The sequence below is a fragment of the Odontomachus brunneus genome, unplaced genomic scaffold, assembly GCF_010583005.1.
Source record: "Odontomachus brunneus isolate Ranch 3 - 2012 unplaced genomic scaffold, Obru_v1 Obru_scaffold_151, whole genome shotgun sequence".
NCBI lineage: Eukaryota > Metazoa > Arthropoda > Insecta > Hymenoptera > Formicidae > Odontomachus > Odontomachus brunneus.
This window is the reverse complement of record NW_022639601.1, coordinates 647,324-675,101: the sequence shown is the minus strand read 5'-3', so window position 1 is coordinate 675,101 and position 27,778 is coordinate 647,324. Positions and strand designations below refer to the sequence as shown.

The window sequence follows — 27,778 nt, the reverse complement described above, 5'->3', positions numbered from 1 at the left end:
CAATGAGACGAGACTGATGAGATTCGTTAAGGGAAGGTTTTAAACAGCCGAAAGCACAGGTTTTCACAAATTTTTTTGTTTCTTAGTTAAAGATACCAACGTAAGATCTTTACCGTATTATTTATCGTTATTTTAAGTATAAAAGAATTATTTCTTTAGTTTAGAGATAATTGAAGTTTTTTCGTTTCTCCAGATTTCTTATGCTGAGTGTGATGTTGCTGGACGTTTCTAACTACCCAATGAAAAATTTTTCATATATAATTATATAAAATTATATAAAATTATATATAATTATACATATATATATAATTATACATAATTATATATTATTATGTATCAAATTTGTCCATTCATGTTCATACATTCTACTTATATTGTATGTAATTATACATAATTATGTATAATAATATATATAAATTCATATATAATTTTACATAATTACGCATTTATATGTAATTATATATATTGTTATACATAATTGTGTATAATTATATATAATTTTATATGATTATATATAATTATACATAATTATGTATGGACAAATTTTATACATAATTTTGCATGAAAAATTTTTCATCGGGTAGTGGACAACGTTACACCACAGCTTGTGTAATAATCTAAAACAAATGGGACAAAAAAATTTAAGTATTAAATTTGCTGAAGGGTGAACCTTTATAATATGCAGAAAATCGAAATTTTCTTTGAAGTTATAAGTGGTTTTTCCTCTTTTTCTTTTTAGTGTCTCGGACAAAAACTAATTTTTTGGAAATTCTCCAAAAGTTTTATATTTATCCTCCAGCAAATATAAAGCAGTTTGAAAGTTTTCTTATCCCATTTGTTTTAAATTAGTGCACGAGCTGTAATGTCGTCCATCAGTTATCATCAACGCTCATCATCAAAAAACCTGGGCGGAATTTCAACTTTTTAAAATAATGTTTTCAACAACAATGATAAATAATATGGCTAAAATCTTATATTAATATCTTTATTCGTTTTCTTAAAAAAAAATCATGAAAATTTCCCATTTTTCGACTATTGAAATTAAAATTTCCCCTTAAGCTCATATCAGATTGGGTATTGGAGATTGAGAATTAGAAATAAGAATCGACGAATCAACAAACTTCGATCTTGGCTCATTTTGTTCTGATTGGTCAAGTTCGTGAATCTTCAATCTGCAATTCTTAATCTCTAATATTTGATATGGACTTTAGTGACTCGATTGGTGGTAGAGACAGTTGAAGAAAGTTAGCAGCACGTCAACCTCTCTTCCGAAGTATTCAATAGGAAAATTTATCTTATGAGAATTACCGAGAAACAAATTATCTCCTATCGGATACGGATGCGTCGCGGAACTTGTTAAAAAAAAAAAAAAAAAAACAAGAAGTGCTGCAACTTTCCTTCCACTGACCGCATGATGTGATCGGAGTAAGTTGTTACATCGCGGAGCTGCTCGTACGTTCTCCAGAATGCAGATGCGAAAATGCAAAACGAGAAAGTAAGGAGGGAAATGTTCTCGTCGTTACTTCTATCTCGTCAGACTTCTTCGGAGGAAATCGGTGTCGCTTTCTTTCACGTATAACGTGTAAATATATCGCTATTTCAATATACATCGCGCCTAGGCTCGAACGTTGATTCTCCGTTTGCGCTTTTGATTACGTTTTGTACTCCGACAATGTTCGTTATAGCGAGATGTAAAAAAAAGTCTAAATGTATACCCAAGCAGAACGAAACAATCACAATGACGTCAAAATAATGTCAAAATGACGAGAAAACGACCAAAACTCACTTTTCAATCACAAGTCGATCATTTCCTCGCCGTTTTGACGCCGTCATGATTTTCTGTTCTGTTTGGGTATACATAGTTTACTGACTATACATAGTTTATCGTAGGATCTTGGCGGTTCGATGCGTTGCTACACGTTGCTCGTCGTATCCAGACAAGATCTTTCCCGTTTTAACCGTACAAAGATATAAACGAACAAAACATTCTTAGAAATACACTGAGTGTGAAGTATTCTCCCATACAATTCGGACAATACATTATTGCTCGTAAATAAATATATTATTATACATATTATGTTATATAAACAATTTCATCAGCTTGTCCCCCTTATAATAAACATAAAGACGGATTATATCATTGCTGGCTTCACGGGGCGAATCATCTGTGATCGGAACGGATTCCCGAAATTATCGATCGAACTGCACCGCGGACTGCTAGGTGTTATGTCGATGTCAAGTGTCCGCATTAGTCTGTGCGTCCACTATGTGTACGTATTTCGACAGGATCGCGAACAAATTGTCTCGCGCGCCTCGTCGCCGTGAACGCGATAATAACGGAAATAAGGCAGCCTATCGTCGTCCTTCGATAACGTGTGACTAGACGCGTTTGCATTTAAGGCAAAACTATACAGGTACACAGTTACGTAAGGTGTGCGTGTGTGTATGTATGTGGCTGTCAGCACGGAAAATAAATGCCATCGTATCAACAGAATTGATCGACAGAGCCATAATTTGAGGTAATATTCTTTTTTGATTCAGTAGCAATATTATTAAAACTAATAAACTCGAGTTGATTAAAACAATATGTAATGTGTGAATTTTAACAACATGTTGCTATTGAATCAGAAAAATTCATTCCAGTGATGCTATTCTGTTGACTACAATTGATATTATATAATATATAATAATAATATCAAAAAATATATTAGGTCCAAAGTATTAACATGTGATCCGAAAAAATAACATATTATATGTAAATAATTATATATGTGATCCATATATACATATTTTTTGTCCTTATATATTGTCATATATATAATCATATATAATTACATGTATGTATATATATATATATATATATACACACGGAAAAAATGCTATTGAATAAAAATGGTAAGAATAGTTTCATTCTCTATTAAATATGCCGACATCATTGACTGCCAGTAGTGTTAGGCATTAATCCAGATAGTTAAGCCTGCGCAGGGTCTGTTATAAATTTTTGATGCCAGAAAGGCTACAAAACTGTTTTATGTGACGATGTTGCCAAACTGTCGTCAAAAATCTGACAGAGCTAGCTAACATGCTATGCCCGGAACCAGACTTTCTGGTAGAAACCAGACTCTGTAGCACGCAATTTAGCGGCAGAACTTGACGCCAATCTGTCATCGAATCATATCAGCAGGTCCTGACGCAAGAACACCAACTTAATATAACCATGCAAGTGGTTATAGTTTTATTGCGGGATTTTGATCGAATTTACTGCCAAGCTGCCAGCGTATTGTTAACATTTTGTCTAAAATAATCAGCAAATTAATAATCAGACAGCTAAAATCTAAAATAAAGCAATCGACTGATTAAATTAATGATATCAGTATATAATTAATATATAATTAATCATACCAAAATATGATTAATAATTCATTGCATTAATCGATGAAATTATTTGTGATCTCACATGTAGCAATTAATTAATTTTCATTATTGATTCGCCGATTATTTCATCCAAAGGAAATTTTAATCGATTAATGCCCAATACTGGCTGTCAGAGACAGAAGTATTTACTTCGACTTTATTTCGTATAGCAACATTTATAGCAGCATTTTTCCACAGTGAATAAATATAATTACGTATAATTATATGTCCATACAGAAACAAAAGTTACACATAATCATTTCTACCCGGGTAATTACTCGTAAATAAATATATTGTTATTTATATTACATTATAAATAACTTTAACATCTTGTCCCGCTTATATAATTGATACAGACCAATTGGTCTTTATTGATTAGATGGAGTTCTGTCGGACTAATCGGATTTCCGAGATCATCTACGTCGTGGACATACTATATTCATAATACCAATCATAATTTTATTGATACAAAAGCATTTTTTCCGCATATGTATGTGTGTGTGTTTTCCAAACATAAACGTAAAACTTAAACGAACGATTACGACAAATCGGCTGCAACAATATTTTTGGTGCATTCTGTTTACTTTTCGCTGTTGTCATTATCATATACCTAATATTATTTTCTGATTATTTATAATCTATCATATAGATTGTTGATGTGTGCGAGAGATTAACGCTACTTATCATTATTAAATATATCGTCGTCGATTACGTTTACGTTACTTCACATGGTCATCATGTCTGACTGCGCTGCCGCGTCTTTGGCTGCTTTGACCGATCATACAGAGCAAGTGAGTTCAATTCGTCGATCCTGCTCGAGATCGACGAAGACGAATCTCCTTTTGCCGGCACGCAAGCAACTGGTCATATTATTTTAACGACGACGACGAAGTGGCGAAGAGCTACGTCACGATTACTACGACAGGAAACTCTGGGTGACAATAAAAATTACGTGAATATTTTCCACTAACTCTCCGCGGGTGCATTACGGTGCATTTCGCGAACTTCACAATGGTGGACGTGCGTTGTCCCGGAAGAAATCTATCGAAATTTGAAAAGCGGAAACTATTTTCACAAAAGTCATAATCTCGAAATCCGAATATCGAAACTATTTCATGAATTATAATTTCCCCGAAATATAACAAACACGTCATATTATCTTGAAAAGTCTTAATACCGAAATCAATAAGAGAGACAATGTAATGAAAAATTATTACTGTTGTTTCGAAAAAAGGTTTTTTATAATATATAGTTTTTTAATATATAGTTTTATAATATATTCCATGAGAAACAGAAAATGCTATGATAATCCTAATAATAATAATAATAATAATAGTAATAAAATCACGACGACATTAAAATTACATCAAAATAACGAGAAAATAATTTAATCGATTTATAATCGATTTATAACTCCCAGAATAGAAAATCCTATATATATATAATTCTTATAATATAATAATTATTTATTCATTTATTTAAGTAAACCAAAAAAATTTGGTTTTTTTTTGTTATAAAATATAGAACTGGTACGAAAGTAACACTATAAAAATTAAAAAAAGAAGAAAAATAAAAATAAAATCACGATGACGACAAAATAACATCAAAATGACGAGAAAATGATCGGATCATGATTGAAAAGTTAGTTTTTCAGTCATTTCTCATCATTTTGACGTCATTATAATTTTTTTTTTTTTTATTTGGAATGGGTTACCTCGCATAGATTTCGATGTTACATACAGTTTTTATAACTTTTCGATTTTATATAACGTAGCACTTTTATAATTCTTTTCAGTTTTATGTAACTTGTATTTATTTACAACTTTTATGACTTTTCTCTTTCAGTTCTATAACATTTCGGGGCAGTTGTATGCTTCCAATATTCCTGAAAAGCCAAATTTCAGAAGATTGTTCCTCGATATCCGAATTTCGAGATTATGCTTTTTCGAGATTTGCGCCTCACTGTGTGAATTTTGAGATTTCCACTTTACGGGACAATGTTTGTCCATTACTTCGATTACGATCTCGGTTTTTGTTACTATCATTAGAAGGCGCGATACCCCTTCGTGTAAGATCGACGAATTGAGTAATGTGAATGAAAACTGATTCGGCGAAATCGTCGATCCGCGATCTAATGACTCGTAAGTTTGAGGAATAAATTCCCGTAGATTTCTCGTCTCTATTTTTTCTGCCCTCAATCCGTCCACCTTAGTTGCGAGGAAGTATGACTCGTGTGCGATAGTGCGTATCCTACGTTACGCGTGAAAAATTTCACGAGCGCTTTCGTTCAGCCATCGAAATAAGGCGTTTGCGTAAACGCAAACTCCTTTCGAGCGGGAACAGTCGTCCCTTCGTTTCGTAAATGGAAGAAATTCGCGGAGCGCGAATAAAGTGGTCAACGTGATGATGAGCCTAGAAGAAACTGAAGTGCCAAACATGCCTCTCACGAATGAAGATCATCGTTCCCGAAGTAGTAGTTGCTGTGCAATGTGTCGCAAGAAAGTAGGTCGCGTCGCATAACGCGATAACGTTATCGTCAACAGAGGCGGCGCGTCGAGGGTTTTCGTTCGAGCTGAGGAATCTTCATGTACGTCCTAAAAAATAATAAATATTAGCATGTGAAACTGCTTTCCGTTATTCTGCGAATCTGAATGTCGAATAAAGGGGAGATAAAACAGGGGTCGGTATCGGTGTAATTTCTATCAGCTCGACTTGCAATGTTACACGGGAGAAATGCTGTTGTATCAATAGAATTGGTCAAGAATATCGTAATTGGCACAGGATTCTAGATTCAATAGCAATATTATTGAAAGGAATCTACATACTATAATTTTCTTAGTGACTAGCACAAAAACGCAAAGGTGCGTCTTTAGACAATAAGAATTTTCAGTATATAAAAATGTCACACACATCTGCCCTGCTTAAAAGATCTGATATAATTACATAAGAAAAATCTATATAACTAAATAGTGTTTTTAGTTAAAAACGATAAAATTACATAGAAAGGCATATTCAAATAAATATTTACTCATTATAAAAGCAAGTTTGTTTTTTACGCTATAAAAAGAGAGAGTTTGATAACTTTTCTATGAGCTGAGAGATCATAAAATTTCTCATAGAAATTATAAATTCAGGTAAAAGTATATAGTATTTCAATATAATTTGTATATATTTCTATTAATATATTTATAGGATTTTTTAAGGATAAAACTATGAAAATTGCTGTTTATCTTGTCGGGAAAAGAATGTAATTAATCTGGAATTATTGTAATAATAAGAGCAAATATTTTTATTAAAATTATGGCATAATAAATGAGTATTATATCTTGAAACAAACATATTTTATACGTATGATATTTGTGATAACATCACAAAGTATATATTACATGCACGCTACATTCAGCATTTTTGTCTATCTAAGAATATTCTGGTTTATTTTATTAAAATAATGTGTGATGTGTTGTTAGACGACTGCAATAAGTTTGTCGTATTCGTAAAAATAAAATAGAAAACAAAACTGTCCAATTTCGGAGGATCAATAATTATTACGAAAGAAATAAACAACATTAGTTCGGTATTTTTTAAACATTTAAAAAGAACTTCCTATTGTGTTTTTGATACTTAAGCTTCCTGCTAGAATTTAATAGAAAGTGATACATGTTTTTTTTAATCTAATAATTGCAATAATATCACTATTAAATCAGAAAGACTTCCTGCAATTATGGCGCTGTTGACCAATTTTATTCATACAGCTTTTTTCCGTATTCGAGTACGAGAAAAGAAAGTATCTTACGCTATTCCATTTGCCTTTGGATCAATATATTTCGCGTGTTCACAACATCGACAAGCTCGAACCCATTATCGAAATTTATTACACCGATTTCAATCCCTCGAATAAAGTAGAAACAGGATTGGGAAACAACACGTTATTCGTAACGCTGTTACTGTCACAAGTTAGTTTTTTTTCAGTAGCAACTTGTTACGATAAACGTCGCAGCGTTATTCTTTCAGTGTTATTAATGGTAAAGGTAACACAACTACATTTTTTGAGTAATATTAATGAATATAATTGCTTTTTTCAAATTAAATTGGTTTTTTTCGAATCAATTCAATTCTATTTCATAAACATGCGAAAATAATTCTTCTTTAATATTACAAAAAATAAAATAATACAAGAAGTGAAACATCAGTAGAGATCATAAGTACCCTTACGAAAAAAATACGAAAACCCTCAATTTTGGGTGTTAACCCTCAAATTTAGGTGTTTATCCCCAGTTTTTGGGTGTTTACACCCAAAATTGAGGGTTTTTTCGTTTTTTTTTTTTTCGTAAGGGTATTTCGATAAAATATCAATTTCATTTCCAGGAAAAATTATTATATATGAATTTTGTTTCTTTTTGGCTATATATATATAATCGTATAATATGTTCCCATATCACAAATATATATCTACACCGAAAAAATGTTGTTGTATAAATATAATCGAAGTAAATGATTATGTTTTTGGTAGCTCACGAGAGAGATGTCGACATTTAAAATGAAACTATTTTTTTCTCTCTTCATACAGCATTCTTTTCATATGGACATATATAATTATGTATATATGTTTATATGTGATTGTCCTGCTTAAAAGATCCGATAAAGATTAATAGAAATCAACATAAGACATTAATAGAAATAAATATATAGAAACAAAATTCATATATAGATCATATGTATAATTTATACACAGGATATCTGGTATGTATATATATATATATATATATATATATATAACATTATTATTGTCATATTTATATAACAATAATATACCCATTTCGTGTACATTAGGTCAAACTGAACAAAAAATTTCTCTACCATTTTGCGAACAACTACATGAAATTTTTAATTATTAATTAAAAAAGATTAGCGAATGATTAGCGTGTGATACTGTGAATAGAGTGCTGTAGATGTGATGTCTGGGTCGCACTAATCAACGTTGCCAGCGCCCGAATTTGTATGTACTTAACCGGAAAAAAAACTCCGGTTGGAAAACTATTCTTTTAAATCGTTTGTATTTCGTATGAAGAGTTTTGAAGTGCAATTGAAAAGATTTGTGAGTCATTCTATTACTTGTAATTAATTGTTCTTTTTTGGACTATGTTTTTAGCCGGAAATAATGACCGGAGGTAAATTAAACAAAGGTTCGGTATGGTATCGTTTGTATCTCGTATGAAGAGTTACGAAGTATCATTAAAAGGGTTTGTTATCCAAATAATTACATATTAAAAAATCATGTATTTGGCCGAAATATCGATTTCAAGCGCTGCTGTGGAAGTACCGTCAGGCACGATCGGTGTACTATCTAGTATTTCAATACTCATGGTTCATTTTCGGGTAATTATGTATAATAAGGCCTTTTTCGAGTTTTGATACTTTTTTGCAGCTCTTTTGGTAAAAATATTTATTTTGACTTCAACATTGATAATCAATCGGGGGAGTCCGAAAAATATTTTTACCAAAAGAGATATCAAAATTCGAAAAAGGCTTCATTATACATAATTACCCGAAAAAGAACCAGAAATATTGAAATACTAGATAGTATACCGATCGTGCCTGACGGTACTTCCACAGCAGCGCTTGAGATCGATATTTCGGCCAAATATATGATTTTTTAATATTTAATTAAAATTATCTGGATAACTCACAAACCTTTTTAATGATACTTCGTAACTCTTCATACGAAATACAAACGATACTATACCGAACCTTTGTTTAATTTACCTTCGGTCATTATTTCCGGCTAAATACATGGTCCAAAAAAGAACAATTAATTACAAGTAATAGAATGACTCACAAATCTTTTCAATTGCACTTTAAAACTTTTCATACGAAATACAAACGATTTAAAAGAATAGTTTTCCAACCGGAGTTTTTTTCCGGTCAAGTACATACGAATAGTGCCCGACTCTTCCCTAGCATATCACCGTTCAACTTTCGAATAGAATAACATTGCGTTAAGGCTAAATCACACTAACGATTGGCGATTGAAGATTGGAACTTGACCAATTGGAACAAAGCAAGCCAAGGCTGAAGTTTGTTGATTCGTTAAAATCTAATCTTTAATTGTCAATCGCCAATTGCTAGTGTGATTTGGTCTTTAAGCCCGTGTCACACTACGAATTGGAAATTGAGGATTGCGGATTGAAGATTAGATTTCGACGAATCAATGCATTTTGTTCCTGGCCTGTTTGGCTCCAATTGGTCAAGTTCCAATCTTCAATCCGCAATCCTCTATCTCCAATCTGTAGTGTAAAGCCCGTATCAGACTATAGATTAGAATTGAGATTGAATTGAAATTTAGCCAATCAGAGCAAAATTCACTAAGCTCAAGTTTGGTGAACTTTGCTCTGATTGGCGAATTTTCAATTCAATCTCAATCCTAATCTATAGTCTGATACGGGCTTAACACGGGCTTTAGGCGAGCGACGAACGTCGAGCGGTGATAAACTAGAGGGGAATGCTAATTAGCGTAATCCAGGCATTGCTTCTACAGCACTCCACTCACAGTATCACGATCATTCGCCCATCTTCTTTAATTAATAACTAAATATGTTACGTGATTGTTCGCAAAATGGTAGGAAAATTTTTTGTTCAGTTTGTCCTGATCTACAATAGGTGCAGTAAGCTTTGAGCTTTAAGAGATTGACCAATCACAGTCAAATTTGAGGAGAATAATCGACTGTGATTGGTCAATTTTTTAAGGCTTAAAGCTTATTATACCTATTGTGACTCTTTAAGGCTCTGCTATCTCGCCACAGAAAATCTGTATTGACGGTGGCATCTAGCAATGTCGAGAACACGAAATAACTGTGTCAGCGTAGCTGATTGGCTAACACTAGGCCAGGCTCATGCTAGGCCTCGCTTGACACCTCGGAAAATTAGTTGCGTTTTATCGCGTTATTTTGCAATTTCTTCGTGAAGTGTATATATTATCGTGACTTCACAGTTGTAAAATGTGCAGCAAACTCAGTGGTACTGATGATACATTGTAAAAATCGAGAAATTAAATATGTTCATACATACTGATCTCAAATCAGCTGTCACAAATGTGATAGCTGTCACCGTGACAACCGAAAAATGTAACATTATTTCAGGAATTATTTTACGATACTACATAATATATCTTTGTCAGATATCTGAGTTTGCTGTACTTTTTACAGATTTCAGGATTAGGAAAATATTTAGTTCTTCAGGGAAAAGTAAAAAATAAAGCGATAAAATGCAACTAATTTTCGGTATGTCATTTCTTGCTTCTGACGTCAAACCAATATGGCCGCCCTAAAAATAGCAGAACCTTAACCTAATTTATACGTACATGAAATAGTATTCTTAGGAACACTATCATTATCATTATCATTATTTTTGGGATGACAAAATCAAAGAAGATATTTTGTAATAATAATTCTGAAAACGTACTAATATAATATAAAAAATCTAGGATATGGAAGGAGAGTTAGAGCTCTAATAAGGATTAGATGTGATAATATGAAAGAAATAAATAAATATTGGTTAAATAAAAAGTTTAAAATTTGTATTTTGTTTGGGAAAGATAGAGATAGTATAAATTACTTCGTGAAAGAATGTGAAATAGAAAGAAAGTTTAAAGATTTAGGGAAAAAATGAAGAAAGAATAAAGAGGGTTTGGGATGAAGAAATATATTGGAAAAAGGATGGGCAATTAATAAATTATGGACAGAAAAAGAAAAAGCAAAGAAATTAAGGGAAGAGAAACAGAGAAAGGATAAAGAAATGGAAAGTGTAATGGACGAGGAGATATAACGTATAAAGTTAGAATTAGATAGATATAGAAGAAATTACAATAGATTAAGTTAGATAGAGACGAGCAATATAATGGATGTATGCGTGAAATAAATATATGAGATAAGGCAGGAATTGTAAACTAAGTCTCTACTTCTTGGCTTGTGCTGAAGTAAGAATAAATTAATTAATTGTTATAAAAAATCTACGACTTACAAGTATAAAGGCCAAATTTGAAAGTTAAAATAAAAATATTTTTGTCGTTACTTCGCGTATGCAAAATATATATACATAGGAAATGGTCGGCAGCGAATCAACAAAGAAAAAGTCTTGCAGACTTTGGTGAAAAAAATATTGTAGCGACTTGTTATATATTTCTCGAAGTACAGTAACGATAACAAATTATTTTGCAATAGATAGTGAAGGACGGTAACGATTAATTTTGTAAAAGTAACTTTCCCAATCCTGGAAATATTAATCACACATACACACGCACGCATGACGAGCATACATTCTATCATGCTTCATCGATAACTCTCCGAAGATAATGATCAGCAATCGCGGCAATGCGCAGAGTGGGGCAAACAATTTGGATGAGTAATGCGAGCAAGCGAGGATTGATGTATTCTCTCAAGCTAATCGCGCCCGACGTATGTATGCATACGCACGCCATAAATCGCACGGACGTATATCGATCGATCTACCGGGGACAGGCATTTCCTCATGCGCGATTATCACTAGCGATACCACACTAGCAAATGCTCATCTCACAACTCTGTTCTGTGTGATCTTACCTATCCTATTCGCTCAGTACTGGCAGTAGGGACCTTACGCGAAAAGGGTTAAAAAGATAGTATTAGGAAGTGTTGAAACACATCTTTATAAGAGATAAGTAGAAAGACATAGTCGCGATAAATCGATTTTTCGTATGTCACGACTCCAGGCTCTAACGAACACTCCAACGAGACGGGAATCTCGGGCAAAATGGTTTTCATTAGAGCTTGGAATATTTTATTTACAAGGAAACTCACAATAGACTGAATTTTCCGTCCGATTCTCATATGTGTTGAATATATTATAATTTGGGTCAAAATAAGAAATATATTTCGTTAGATAATTTTATAAACTAATTTATTAAAAATATATATAAATATGTATGATATTTTTATGAATTTAAAAATATCGTTCTAAAGCATACGGAGAGAAATAGTAAAAATTACAATAAAATTTTAATCTTGGAACAAAATTATGACCGGAATTACTATATATTTCGTTAAAATTGTAATGTATGTTTGATTTTTTATAAAAAAATTATTGTAATTTTTTGAATGTTTTTTATATCATATGTCAAGCAGATTTCAAATTTTAGTATTATTATAGTAATTTATATTACAATCTCAATACAATCTATCTTTATAAAAACTATTGTAGAGAAATATAATTAAATATAATTACAACATATAATTACAATATTTTCTTTATTACAATATTTACTATAATACTTTCTCCGTACACTTTATATCTTTTATCATTTTGAAAATATCTATTAAAACGTGTAAAAACAGATTTTTTTCAATCGAGTATTTTATCCTCTGACAAACATACGAGCTTTTATAAAAAAAATATGTGTTTCTTATTTTCACTTAGACTGCATCATGTTGTTAACTTGCTTAATCTGACTTCCGGGTCATTAATGCCGCGTCTTTGATGAATTTTTTTGTTCACGACGTTTCGTGAATATTCCAGTTCACTCAATCAGTTTCAATTCATTCCTTTCCTGAAGAAGTAAACTGAAACGTTTGCGGAATGTCGGAGACGAATTCATAAAGAACGTGGCCCGGAACCCGGAAGCCAGGTCAAATGTTTCCCCATATTGCAGAAGTCTAAAGCGATTATTGGTTCTTACTGTTAGATTCCATATCTATACCAATTACATTGACAAATTATTGTTGTGCAATTGTTGAGTTCGCTGAAAGCATCTATTGAAAGTTTATGGAAATCGGAGGGAGACACTATGATGGATTTCCTTGTTAACTTAAAATTTAGAGTTAGAGAGTTTATTCGATAATCGCAACTTACAACTCGATGCTCTGAATGGTGGACGTGGGACACGTCATATCGACTTTCACGTGACAGTGTTTGTGACACTTCATCAGACAGTCTCTACACTCGTAGCCCTGCTTGCCGAGCCTTCGCGCGAGAGTCCTCTTGCACACCTCGCAAACCGTTCCTCTGAAAACGGCAACGAAAATGTATCGTCTCGAACTGGGCGTCTTCTTACGAGCGATACATTCCTCTTTTTTTTTTTCTTTCTTCATTCAAATGGATCATTTGAAACATTTCTCTCTATTCCACCTACGGATCTTGTTGTAACTCACCCAGGCATGTGTTTGGCGATAAACGTATGATCATTAAATATGTGCAGCTTTGTGCCCTTTTTCCTCCATTTGCTCTTCTGCGCGAGGGAAAGTGGTACGAGGTAGTGTCTGAAATCGAAATGAATATGTTTCATTTCGTGTAAATGTTTTTATGATTACCCAGATAGGAAAATGTGTTCATTCTGAGCTCATATTGTATTTATGTATCTTCAAGACATGAGGACAAGAATAGATATCGATACGGACACATGTGCGCCTCAGAATGTAGACATGTTATGATGTCACAAAAATACCTCATTTAATAATAATAATCAACATCTTATCAAGAATTTGCAATATAATTTGTACATCATTTATGTGCATCTGGTGCTCATGTCATGAGATCACGTAATAATCTTTGGTAAATGTTTACTTTAGGGAAGTCACCTTTGATCACTTTGACCTTGACATATATTATAGAGGTCATCCTCCTGAATAATCTTCAGAAAGTTTTAGCCGTCGCTCGTTGTTTGTTAAAAAGTTATTAACAAAAAATGTTTTAGAAATTGATCGTAATTTTTGCACACAGTGTACATGAAGATAAGGTAAACAGTGCACAGGATAAATAAATTATATTGAAAAAATTATTTATTCAATATTTATAATAAATTTATTCAGTAAAATTTCCGCTAAGTGGATAGAAATAAGCCATAATTTCAAAAAATTTATCGATTCGATCTTCATAATGATATTTTCGCTTGAACAAAAATTCAGCTAAATAATGCGCATGATGAAAATATCTTACTTTAGCTAAGTTCCACGATACACTGGTAATGTATGTCGGGACATGATCATAACACAACAACATACAATGGTAGTGTGTGTCAGGACACGATCATAACATGATTATCAACATTGAAATCGTACATACGATCAAAATAAAACCCGCGCAATATACCCTGTGTGCAAAAATTACGTTCAACTTTTTTTTAGTAAGTACTGCAATCTCGAACGACTAGCGGGGGGCTGCGCCCCCCGCACCCCCCCCCTAAAAACTAACCTAACCCAACCTATCGTCACATTAAGCGTCAGTCATTGTTTATTAAAGTGTTCAACTTTTGAGTTAATGTGACGATAGGTTGGGTTAGGTTAGTTTTGAGAGGGGTGCGGGGGACGCAGCCCCCCGCTAGTTGTTCGATATTGCAATTATTATCCGATATTGCTCGTTAACGGTACACAGTATCGAAAAATTGTAATATATTTTTCCAACTTTTTTCATCAATAACTTTTTAACAAACAATGAGCGACGGCTAAAACCTTCTGAAGGTTATTCAGGAGGATGACCTCTATAATATATGTCAAGGTCAAGGTGATCAAAGGTGACTCCCCTAAAGTGAATATTTACCCATAAAAACGCGCTGCACCACGTTTGGAAGATACAAAGATACGGAATGTTAGGTACAGGGTGAAGTCACTCACTTCTTTATGCCGTTCTCCAAAGTCTCAAGGACGAGAGTGGAAGCTTCGTTAACGTACGTTCTCGTTGAGGTACCGCTAATACCCGAGGCTTCGCTCAGACTCGATCGTCTCGATTGTTCTGGCACCGACAGATGCACTACGAGGCAGAATAAGTTTTTGTCAAACGCGGCGATGTTAGATGAACAACAAAATAAAACAAAGAAATGCGATAAAAAAGAAACGTAAAGCGCAAGAATAAAGTGAGTAGGTCAAACGCGTTTAACACTATCTTGACGTAGTAATAAAATTACGTAGATAACGTGTTGAATAAGGCTTATTGACCAACAATCGCTAAACCTAATAAGAAATCATCAAAAGCGTATACGCAATCTACGACTCTAAACTCGTCAGGGACGACCGATGAGAACTCGCATTCTTCATCAGTGACACGAAACACAGTAAAAACAATAATTATTAATGATTGATTAATGGGTACTAATCAGCAATGATTATTAATAGTTCATAGATTAAAAAAAAATGAATCAATAAGAACCAATACAGTTTGACGTTGCAAATAAATTTAATTCCTTATAATCATTTTCTTTTTTGCTTCTAAGAATTTTACGGAAGCATTATGTGATAATATAAATATATGTTGCTTCCGTAATATTCTGAGTAATATAATTAAAAAGAATGGAATTCCGTTCGCTGAGTTCAGCTTGCGTCGGTTCTCATGGACCTGACAAAGGAATTATTCTGATAAAATTTGGAAAATTATATAGATTAGATTGGCGAGATTTTCTTATCCTTATTGTCGCATTGGGCCTGTCACTGAGAAGCGAAGCTTTCGCACTACGTTCTACCTTGCAAAGACACTTACCAAGATCGAGTACCGTGAGAGTAACACATATGTGAGCAAGACAGAGTGTGCACAAGTGAGTACAGTAAGACGTTGGGAAAGATGATAAGTCTAAAGATATTAACCCCAAACGTGGCAGGCAGAATTTCGCTATGCGTGCCATAAGTGGCAAGACAAAAAAGTGATCGGATTTTAAAGACATCAGGTATCTAAGGGTTTTTCAAGTCGCTGAATATGAATATATGATCCAAATTTTAAAATTCAAAATGGCGAACCCAATATGGCGATCAAAATATGAAAAATATTGTTATAAAACTCGGTATCTAGAATATCTCTTGTTCAAGTCGCTGAATATAAATATGGGGTCAAAATTTGAGAAGAGATACGTCAATTATTTGCGAAGAATGTAATGTACCTTTATGCATCACATGTTTTGAAATTTACCATATAAAAAAACGTTCTGAACATGAGTAAAATATTTCGTCTTTTTTCTTTTTAATACAAATAAACAAATGTAATAAAAATTAATAAAAAATTGTTTTAAAATTAAAAACAAAAAAATTAAAGATAAAAATGGAAAAAAATTTTGAAATTAGGACTATATTTTCATATTCAGCGATCTGAACAAGAGATATTCTAAATATTGAGTTTCATAACAATCACATTTTAATATTTTGGTCATCATGTTGGGTCCGTCATTTTGAATATCTTGAATTTGACATCAAATTCGTAATCAGTGACCTCAAAAACCCTCAGATATCAATGGTAGTCAATATTGTATGACATTAGACATTTTTTATGCTGGACGCCATATGGAATCGCTACCACTTTGGGCCAAGCATTGGACGCCATATGGCATCCTTGCCACATAAGGGGTTAATCTACGATCTGATCGATAGACCTCTATCTTGCGTATAACAAAAATTGTGATCGAGTGGGCCTCGAACGAATATCAAACACGTTAACGATCGTTAACACGTCGATTGCCGTGATAATTCTTATTGATTACACTGAAAAAAAAATTTGGTAATACTTATCAAATGCGTTTTATCATACCATTTCGTAAATATTAACCAATAATGGTAAATGTTACCAATGTTGTAATAATTACAAAATTGTTAGTAACATTAACTTTCATATAGTAATATTCATCTCTTATATTTAGTTGATACTATTTTACTAAATGTAGTAATTATAACATAGGCTGGATAATTATTACCAGAAATTTTTCTCAGTGTATAAAAGAGCTTCATTAATGACCGAATTACTAAAGATACGTAGATAAATGTACTTCAACATATACGTATCTTTAAACTTGTTTTATTAGCTCTTTGATCATACTATCAAAATTTGATCATACTATCAAAAAATTGTCGAAGATGCGATCACAAAATTATTATAATATAACATAATGTATATTTCACATAATATAATTAAATATATATAATCAAAACATATATAAATAAAATATATTATAATGATTATTTTATTATTATAATAAATTTATAATCAAGATAAAATATAAATGTTACTTTGTGTGATTATTATATACTAATATATACATTGCTTAATTTTATTATATTACGTATAAATTAAGTTTCATTCATGACTCAATCAGACGCGATAGAAACAGAACAGAAGATCAAAATGTAAGCTTTTTAGTTATTTCCCATGGCATTCAACGTGTTACAAATTTCCTATCTATGACATAAGAACTATACGTCGCTACCACTTGACACCTTGAATTCATAACGGAAGGAAAGCGCAGAAACTGAAGTCGCAGAAAATCTTACCGGATCCAGGATCGCGGGCTCTGTCGGCGGATATGGATCTCGAATGAGCGTCCTCATGGTTAATGTCGTCTTCGGGACCCACCGATCTACTTCTCGTTTTGGATCGGCTCAATCGCTTCTTGATCGTGCCGAAGAAATCGCGTCGTTTTCTCCGTGTCCTTCCTCTCTCTGGGAAAGAACATCGGGAAATGCTTATTAAGTCAATATCTTCTTGCAGTCAATATCGACGCGAAAATCTCGAGAAGAGGATAAAATGAACCAAGAAAAGATCCTTTCATGTCTGTCGCAGTGTCGGGTATGATGCTTGTCGCGACGATAATCGTAAACTCACCGCAGACTTATAGAATAGACAGCGCATTCCTACGAGACGGCTGATGACAAGACAAAGATTAAAGACAGAGATATGCTAAGTCATATGGTTTCTCTGCTGCACAATATTCTAGAAGGGAACAATGTTGAAGAAACAAAAAAAATAATAAAATACAGTGATAGAAAGAGAAAACGCATTGATCGTGTCTTCTTCTTCTTTGTTCTCCCCACCAACTAAACAAGTAGATATGGAAAGTATCTATTGTCCTATTTTGCTAATGCTGACTTCATTCCTCCTACAGCAATGCGCAGTCTATTCTATATATCTATGCAAACTTATGGCGTGAATTTACTTGGAGTTATGATAACCAATTAAGGGGAAACGTTATCATAAGGGCAAAAAAAGAGTATTTTCAGGAACTCTTTTTTTAAATAACAGCATATTAAAAAAATTGTTTAAAATATTATTTGACATATATTTAGTGCGTGTTTTATTAATGTTATTAATTACTTAAAACATGTTTTGTGACGAACTAGGTTCTGTAAAATAAGGCCTTTGTTGAGAAACATGAGGTTTGTTCGAGTTGCTTTTCACACTTTTATACCTAATGCCCGTTGCACATTAGTATATTTCCAAACAATACAAATTTTTTCCAAAATACGTTCTGAAGACGCTTTAAGGACGGAGGGACGTCATCAGAATATTCTTAGGACGTCCTTTGAAGGTGTGAGCTGTCTGAAAATAGTTAATATCCAATAAGTTTACTCGCATTAATTGAACTTTTTATACTTTCACACTTAGTACACATTAATTCTTTAGAGGTTCTAAAAATGACGTCATGTTTCCGTTCATATTACGAGTATAAATGCAATTCTGATATACTTTTCATTTTTGCTCGGGACCAAATGTAAAAAGTGTATCAAAATTGCATTTACACTCGTAACACGAACGGAAATCATGACGTCATTTTTAGAATCTCTAAAGAATAAAGCCAGCGGCATACGGTGCTTGTTTTCATTGCTGGATTGCTTGCTGATTGGTGCATTTCTGAAGATTGATGAAAATATACCAATCAAAGATTATAGAAATCAAAGAAATCATAGATTATCAAAGAAAATATTCCAATCAGAGTATTTCCATCCAGCAAGCAATTCAGCACGAAAACAAGCACCGTGTGCCGCTGGCTTTAATGTGTACTAAGTGTGAAAGTGTAAAAAGTTCAATTAATGCGAATAAACTTATTGGATATTAGGTATTTTTGGACAGCTCACACCTTCAAAGAACGTCCTAAAAATATTCTGATAACGTCCTTCCGTCTTAAAAGCGTCTTCAGAACTATTTTGGAAAATTTGTTGTTGTTTGGAGTGCACTAGTGTGCAACGGATATTAGGTGTAAAAGTGTAAATAGTATAAGCAACTCGAACAAACCTATGATTATACTGCCTAGATCATTATTTCAGTATAGTCTGCAGTCTGCAGTATAGTCTAATCTGCAGTCAACGAGGTAAAAATTTTTAGACACTATATGAAAGTTTGTACATAGGATTTTTAAAAAAAATTTTGTTTTCACAAAATGGCAGATTTTACAAGAAAAGATTATGAACTTTTATGAACGAAAATCGGTCAATTTTTTGTATGTTTCTCAGTGAGTTGTTAAACAAAAAAAAAACTTGTTTATATAAACGAAAAAAATTGTTGTGAAAAGTTTGCCGCAAAGGAAAAATTAATTGAATTAATAGCTTTCTAAATATCTTTCGGCTTTAAACAAAATAGATTTTAAAAATTTTTTAAATGTTAGTTTTTTCATATTAAAAAATAATTATTTTCACCTAGTTTTCATATAATTATGTAATATTAATATTAATATTAATATTCTATCTAATTAGCTATGTAATATTAATATTGTTTTTAATTATATTTAATAAGTATTCTATCTAATTATGTTTAATTAATATTCTATTTAATTATGTCTAATAAATATTTAAAACTTGATTTTCTGAAGAATTTAATTAAATAAAAATATTATATTTTTTTCTCCTATATTTAATAGAATTTTTCCTATATGATATATGATGATATATGAGAATATATAATAAAATTTACACATGAGTCATACACAAAGTGATCAATAACTCGCTACGCACAGGTGTCACGATGTACAGGTAAGATTAGGTCAAACTGAAGAAAAAAAATCATCTATCATTTTGCAAACAATTATCTAAAATTTTAAGTTATTAATGAAAAATAATGAGTGATTGCGCGTTATGCGATATATGAGCTGTGATAACGATGTTGGTTGTATCGTGTGTTTGTAAATTTGGTCAAATTGAACGAAAACATCCTCTACTATTTTACAAATAACACATAGATTTTTAAGTTATTAATTAAAGAAGATTGGTGAATGAATGCATACGATCGTCTCTAATTCGCCGATTCTTTCTAATTATTAACTTAAATAGAATTATATACACTTTTTACAATTGTATACAATTATACATAAATTGTATACAATTATATACAATTTGAGTATAATTATATTCAACTTTTTCTATATAATTATATACAATCGTTTTTCTCAAGTTTAATGCTTCTGTATGTAGTTAAATTTCTGATTCGATTTTTAGGAGCTATGAGAGTCATACCTTCCGAATTGGAGGAATTGGGTGTGCTTTCTGGTCCCGAGGTAGCGCTGACATCCTTCACACCGTGCTGCAAGGAATCCGTATTTGAGAATTTTGCACGTGGCGCAAATATATCGGCTTCTTATTTTGTTCATCGCTAGATTTCGTTTCAAAGATCAGAAGAACGCGAATCACACGTTCGGCCACTTACCTCCGGCGATATCTCCTGCCAGTTTCCGTTCTCCGTTAGAGCGACCTGTTACATTAGTAAATACACAGCACTCAACCACGGTTAATTCTTTCATGAAACAGAAAAAACGTACTCGCTTCGTGTTAAAGTATAAAATAAGAGAACGCAAGTGGCGCGATGGGCAATGGGCTTTGATCAACGAACGCTTCAAATTCGCAGCTTGCCAATCTTCACTTTCAGCATGCCAGATGTCTGTTCGTCCGTTGCGTCACGTTGAAAGACGATCGCTTCGAGGTGGAGTATTTATATATGTTTTTTTCGCAACCATATTTCAAATTAGCCAATAAGAGCCGAACGCTGGATACACGGAGAAAATAATTCTGTTAATGTAACTGAATTTTCTGTTACTTGGAGATCCGATCAAAAAACTCGATTTTAGGAACAGAAAGATTCCTATAGAAAGTTTCAACCAATTACTCAATTATCTTAACTCACACAATGAACATGACCAGATCGACATGAGAGAGAGAGAGAAAGAGAGATCAGAGTGATTTTGATTTCTAGATATCCTATTCCAGTTTTTTATGAGAAAAACATAATAATATTCATTTTTGAGGTTTAGGTTGCCTACTAAAGAACGCCAAAGTTAGGAAAAACGTTTCCTTATAATTTATATTGAGTGATAGCTCAAGCGAAAGATCTTGTCAAGTATCTTCACTTCCTCGTGGTGTATACTGCGTAATGCAAAATGATCTGTCAATATTTACATATGTGCATATAAATAATTAATCTATAACATCCTTTATCGTATAAACTATAAATCACAGATATTTAAAAATATATCTATATTCTGAATCTATTCGACGAAATTTTTCATTTCAGCTATTGTTTAATATAGGTTATACACAAATGTCTATACTAAACTAGATTGCTAACAAGCTATCTAAAAGCATATAAGGGTTTGCGTCCGATAGAGTTTCCGGTGTATCCGAGAAAATGGCCGCCACATATTTTCACTACGTTTAATCATAAAATTCTTTTGTTAAAAATGAGCAGAGCAAATAACGTCCAATACCATCTATTTTTTGTTGCAACAATTTTTGATGCAATAAGATGCTGGCATTTTTTATCTAACGACAATAATTTAATGGCCACGCTGACTCGCATTGTACGTTGTAAGATACTCACACGAGTGACACGCGTCACACATACAGGACCGCCGCCATTTTCTCGCATACAACCGGAAACCTCGCATGCGACGCAAGTTCGCATCTAGTTTAGTATAGACATCTGTGAAGTTATAAGAGAACGTTTTTTTTTTACCTTTGGCGCCCTCTGATGAACAGAGTAAGGCCCAAACAGAAAAATAAATGTTGCCACATTTCTCCTTATAAAAAACTGGAGGAATTAGGATAGAGGTGCGAATTAAAATTGTTCTGATCATGTCTGGTAATGTTCATGGTCAGTTCTTTCAACCAAGTTTTAATGCAGCTGAATGTTCAAACGAATATTTTCGGTTACAGTAACAAAGATATTATTTCTCTTCTGCGAGTTTTTCATCTGTTCTCTGTTCAGTTACACGAACTGAAATTTTCTTCCGTGCATTAGTGCGTGATAAGCGAAATATATATCCAATTCTTTTTTTAATTTAGAAAAGATTAAGAAATAGGACTAAAACATTCGTATTTATATTCTTCAGTAATTGAAGTATTTTCTGATATTGTTCTTGTTTATCGCGCACTAATATCCAACATTCGACTCATATTGACCTCAATTTTAAACAGTACTACTTTTGATTGTTCATCTCAGAGCTTTATTACTTTCTTTTTTGTTATTTTTCCGCGTCAGATAATGTTTCGCGACAACCACGCACAAGAGAATCGGCAAACGATTAAATAGTGCGTTGCTTACCTTCACGACCTGCCGCTCCGGCTGCTGCAAGAGAAACCAAACGAAAATCATGCTTCGGCAGAAGTCACAGAAGATCGCAAAAGACGATCACTTTGGTCGGGAAAGTGCGAATAGTAAACGCAGCGCTTTGACGCTTAATCAATCTTACCCTCTGCTGGCTGTGTACTATCAAGGTCCCTTTATTACCATTCGTCTGCCCGGTCTTGAACGGTGAATCCACGTTGCCATTCGTCAAGTAGTCTGCAAAAACATTTCGCTGATAAAATATGGAGAACGTCGCCGCGCCCAGTTTGATAAGATCTACGACTCTCTGACTACCCCTATTAAAGCGCCGACTACTTTAAATACCAGAACCTCCGCATCGATCGATGTATTAGAGTAGACAGAGCAGACAGAGTGTCCATTACCATGTTTTATACATTTGTTGTAAATTTTCGTATCTCCTCATTTTGAGTCGCTTCTTTCCAGTCAACAATTAAAGAAAAAATATCAATTGCCGGACATGTCTCTATATTCAGACGTGTATCGAAAATTGTCATCATTGGTCTCAAATATTTTTACTTCTATTATAATATTAATTCTTTAACTCGGTTATTTCTATTAGTTCATGTACACAATCGTATCTTATAACAAAATTATGTTAGCTCGTATAATCTTGCATTATTAGAACTTGAAAACTGTCAAATTTAACATCTGCCAAAATCAGTTGAGGGATAATTAAAAAATTATAAAAAAAGAGTTCCTATAAAATATATAATATATACAATTTTTATAAATAATCGTAATTATTGCTCCACAGACTCATCGTAAAGAGCAGATTAATAATTTATTTTGCATATATAATCATATTAATGATAACTAGATATCATATCGGCATGTTATCTGCTTAATGATTCCCACAAGTAAGGGAAACCGGGACTAGTTGGTTACCGAGGTAAGTTGACAAACCGGTTATTTCTAATATTTTCTAAGAAGTTACAAAATTAAGCAAGCAAGATTCTTAAACATGTCAAAGATGTCTTTAAAACCCTTGTTTGCTTGGTTTTAAAATCTGTTAAAGAACAGTAGAAACAATCGATTTTGCAACTTACTCCGATGGCCAAATATAGTCCCGATCTCTCCTACACGAAAATGCGCCCTTATATAATAGAAATTTTATCAGTTTATAAAAAAAATTATAAAAATTGGTGCTATAAAAATTACTGTTGAGAGAAGAACGCAATCCGGGGTTATTGTAGTAATAAGAAGTAAATATGTTGAGTAAAATTATGGTATAATAAATGGATATTTCTTAAAGCAAACATATTTTAAACACATTGTGTTGTTGCAATAGCATCACGAAAGATACATTGCATGTTTGCATGCTATGTTTAACATTCCTGTCTATCTGGGATCAATAATATATTGAGCCATCGAAACAAACAATTTAGGCTATCTGGATATTGTGTATGATTCATTAATCCTCTTAAAAATTTTTAATTTTTTTTATTTAACAATTTTTTATGTCTTTTGTGTATTAATAATAAACTTTTAAATTTCAAATAATTAAATAACTAAATAAATATTAAATAGATAAGTGTTTTCATTGTGTTTTCATTCAAAACCTCCTAAAAGCGTTATTGAACAGAAAGCAAGTATAGGAATTATACTAAATTAAGACTTTATAGATTTAAAGTTTAATACTTCGATTTGTAATTTGTTTAACATTTCGACGGCTGCATTTATTTCAGGAAAATTTCAAATCGACGCCAACATATGACTCGCTTAAGCGATATCTAAAGAAACAGGCATCCCCCTGATTCATAAATCCGCCCATCTGACTGCACATAGCTTCTGTATAATGTTACAATAATAAAAAATTATTATTAACGAGAAATACTTCTCTTCAAAGCGATGGCCGCTGACAGAATACAGTCACGTATACGTGGCCCGTCCAAGTGTTAAATATATCCTTAAATATTAAGGACAAAAATTGAGAATTAAGACAATTGACGAAAATGAAGAATTAAGAAGCTATTTTGGCTCTCCGTCATTAGATGTCTGGCAATAGGGACGTTCACTTTACGTCTCGAAATTGCAAGTGAAATTGTCCAAGCAAAAAGTAACAAGATAGGAACACGCGCGAGAATCCGACTACTATGTATGTCTGTTTATTTTACGTCTCCGAATTGAGTGAGTGAAGTTGTCCAAGCAAAAAGCAACAAGATAGGAACACGCGCGAGAATTCGACTACTCTGTGTGCCTGTTAAGCGGATGACATCGATTCTAGCGGATAAAGTGTCTTTCGAACGTTCGCACTTCGTTGCACTCGGCTGGCATTCTATTCGTGATGCTGTGAACAAGAGACGAACGGACGGTGAGAATCTAATTGTCCTCATGCCAACTACATCGGGAAGAGTCGGTCTCGATGCGCACTAAGAAAACGTAATCTCAACAGACGCACTTCGCACCAAGAGGGTTCACAATTTAAACCGGTTCCGATCACGACCGATCAGCACTGGTTGTCCGACTAAAGCTCGGTGGGCGGACCGACCTGGGCAGAACGACGATGCTCGTGCACGGGAAAAAAGTTTAATTGATTTAACCTGACAATAACCGAACCGAACGCATTTTGTTCGGAGGATACAGAATTCCTGGTTTTTAAAACCAAATTTGATTCATAAAAGCCGGAAGCTCTATCTTCTTCAACGAAAAAGCGTTTGCTTCCTTGGGAAAAGGTGATTATATATAATTATATATAATTATAAATGAGTATCCTATATGTATGAGTTTTATCTCTATGTATGGCCACAAGTATATATAATTATATTTAATTATATGTAATTATTATATTCATAATTATAATTATATATAACTAATACCAATTTAAGAAGATTATTATTAATTAATGAAAGAAAATTAGTGAATAATCACGCGCTATTTGGTGCAGGGTGTAATAGTAAATACGATTTCCGTTGTGTGTTTGCATGTTGCAAAAAATTTCTCTGCTATTTTGCAAGTAATCGCATAAAATCTTAAGTTTATTAAAAAAGATTAGCGATCTATGGTGCACAATTATTTGCCAATCTTCCTTAATTAACAACTCAAAAATCCATGGCTGTTTACAAAATGGTGAGGGACTTTCTAGTCCAGGTTGACTTATGTGCAAGCACATAACGAAAATCGTGCTTACCATCACACTTTACACTGCGTAGTACGCGGTCATTCACTAATTCCCTTTAATTAATAACTAAAAATTTACATGATCATTTGCATAATGGTAGAGAATTTATTATTCAGTTTGATTTAATATATATGCATACAGACATCACAGCTCATCTACCGTATCATGCGTGATTGTCCACCAGTGCGTTTTATCTGCATACAACAGGTATGCCATTAATTATCAGATATCCTGTACAATTACATATGATTATATGTAACCATGTGGAAGCGAAAAATTCAGATATAATCACTTTTTCCCACACTGAGAGAAAAATATGGCTATTTTTGCCCCCAATAAAACTGTTTTGTAATTTTAACCACAAAAATAGTTAGAATAACGATCTTTCTAATAACACTTACTAAAACAATGGTTATTCTAACTATTTAAATAGTTCTACTATTTAAATAGTTAATGTTATTAGAAAGATGATTATTCTAACTATTTTTGTGATTAAAATTACAAAATAGTTTTGGCAAAAGTAACCATATTTTTCTCTCAGTGCAGGTCAATCATTACCAGGTTAATTCGACCAAACTGTTCTCTCCGTGTGAAATCTTCGCTTTCTATCGCTTAATAGCGATTCTCAACCAATACTCGACATTCAATCGCTATTGCAAATAGAAAGACGATCGGCGGTGGGTCTGTCTTGAAGGTCGAGGAAACGGGTTATCAAATCACTGTACTAACGAAAGAAAATCCAATCGGGTGTTCACACACATCACCACGCCTGATGAGTAAGTAATCGGTAATTACCCCCTTCCGACTGGGCGGCAGAGTCGTACAAGATAAGTGTACTGTTACCATTGTTGTAATTCAGACTATTGTTGCTGATGATGTTCGTTTGGCTGTAGTTGCGACTTGGCGAGACCGGCTTTATCGTCTCCTTCACCTTGTAGGGCTTGGTCCCGATTTGTGGTACCTCTGCACCCTCGATAAATAGGAACTGTAAAAGGTACGAAGATGACATGGACGAGCCGGCGAAACACGAGCAACGAATTATAGTTGAGGAATTTTTGATGAAAGAATAATTTATATAAACATTTAACCGCGAGTTTATATGGTGGTATACGTCAGAGTTGGGAAGTAACGTGTTGCTTGTAACGTCGTTACTGTTACTAGATTTTTTTCTCAATAAAGCCGTTTACTCAACATTTGATAACGGCGTTATTTTTGTTCGTTAATAACGGTAACGACGAAGAAGAGAATCGTTACTTTTTTCATTATTTTGCGCATATATAATGCATGAGATGGACAGAAGCAAATCGTAAAAAATGAAAACAAAAAGAATCTTCAAGACTTGGCGAAGAAAGTAACGGAAATTGTGACGACTCGTTATTGAATTGTTTGAATAACGATAACTAGTTATTTGTATAATTAGTTTATTTTAATTAGTGGAGGTGACGAGCTACTTTTAAACGATAACTTTCGCAATCCTGATGTACATTGATACGTTGTTTGTAGAAGAACGGTTACCTCCACCGTGAGGGTGCCGGTAATGTCCTCCTCCTCGTATGGTCGTGCCTGAAGAGGTATGATCTGTCGTTGGCTCGGATTCGCGAGAAGCTCCTCAACGCCCACGATTCCCAGTCCCAAGAATCTCTGGGTTTTGTTCACGTGATCGAACACCTCCAACAACACCTCGGTCGTGTTGTGACTTACGTCGCTGAGAATGCAAATATCGAGGCTTTCAGCCCCTCCACAGACCGTCCTCTCGCGAGATAATTATAGAATACGCGACAAGTCGATAATGTAAAATGAGATAAAACAATAACCACGCTGAATAATGTACTTTCTAAATCTTCTAGAATGAAACTCCACTCGAAAAGTAGGGTGGCAGCCGAGTCACTCGGATTTGATCGC

General features: G+C 33.3%; 1 protein-coding gene and 1 long non-coding RNA gene across 9 annotated transcripts in view; one reads left to right on the top strand and one right to left on the bottom strand.

The window, feature by feature from the left end:
• The window catches only part of LOC116850661, a 40,053-nt gene extending 17,185 nt beyond the window's left edge, over positions 1-22,868 (top strand). The window contains exons 3-4 of one of the 2 annotated variants that reach the window (XR_004379401.1): positions 20,616-21,096; positions 22,651-22,868. This is a non-coding gene — a long non-coding RNA (uncharacterized LOC116850661). Of the gene's footprint in view, positions 1-20,615; positions 21,843-22,650 lie in introns of those variants that run through there. The other variant, XR_004379399.1, reaches the window with a different exon arrangement.
• The window catches only part of LOC116850659, a 50,029-nt gene continuing 22,974 nt past the window's right edge, over positions 724-27,778 (bottom strand). The window contains exons 6-17 of one of the 7 annotated variants that reach the window (XM_032829190.1): positions 27,392-27,581; positions 26,672-26,861; positions 22,862-22,953; positions 22,714-22,737; positions 20,824-20,868; positions 20,634-20,700; positions 17,682-17,849; positions 15,051-15,186; positions 13,593-13,700; positions 13,294-13,446; positions 12,009-12,041; positions 724-6,008 (exon numbers count right to left, since the gene is read on the bottom strand). In XM_032829190.1, the coding sequence (XP_032685081.1) occupies positions 12,014-12,041; positions 13,294-13,446; positions 13,593-13,700; positions 15,051-15,186; positions 17,682-17,849; positions 20,634-20,700; positions 20,824-20,868; positions 22,714-22,737; positions 22,862-22,953; positions 26,672-26,861; positions 27,392-27,581 (1,201 nt within the window). In that variant the 3' untranslated portion in view covers positions 724-6,008; positions 12,009-12,013. The remainder of the gene's footprint in view (positions 6,009-12,008; positions 12,042-13,293; positions 13,447-13,592; positions 13,701-15,050; positions 15,187-17,681; positions 17,850-20,633; positions 20,701-20,823; positions 20,869-22,713; positions 22,738-22,861; positions 22,954-26,671; positions 26,862-27,391; positions 27,582-27,778) is intronic. The other 6 variants (XM_032829188.1, XM_032829189.1, XM_032829192.1 and 3 more) reach the window with 6 other exon arrangements.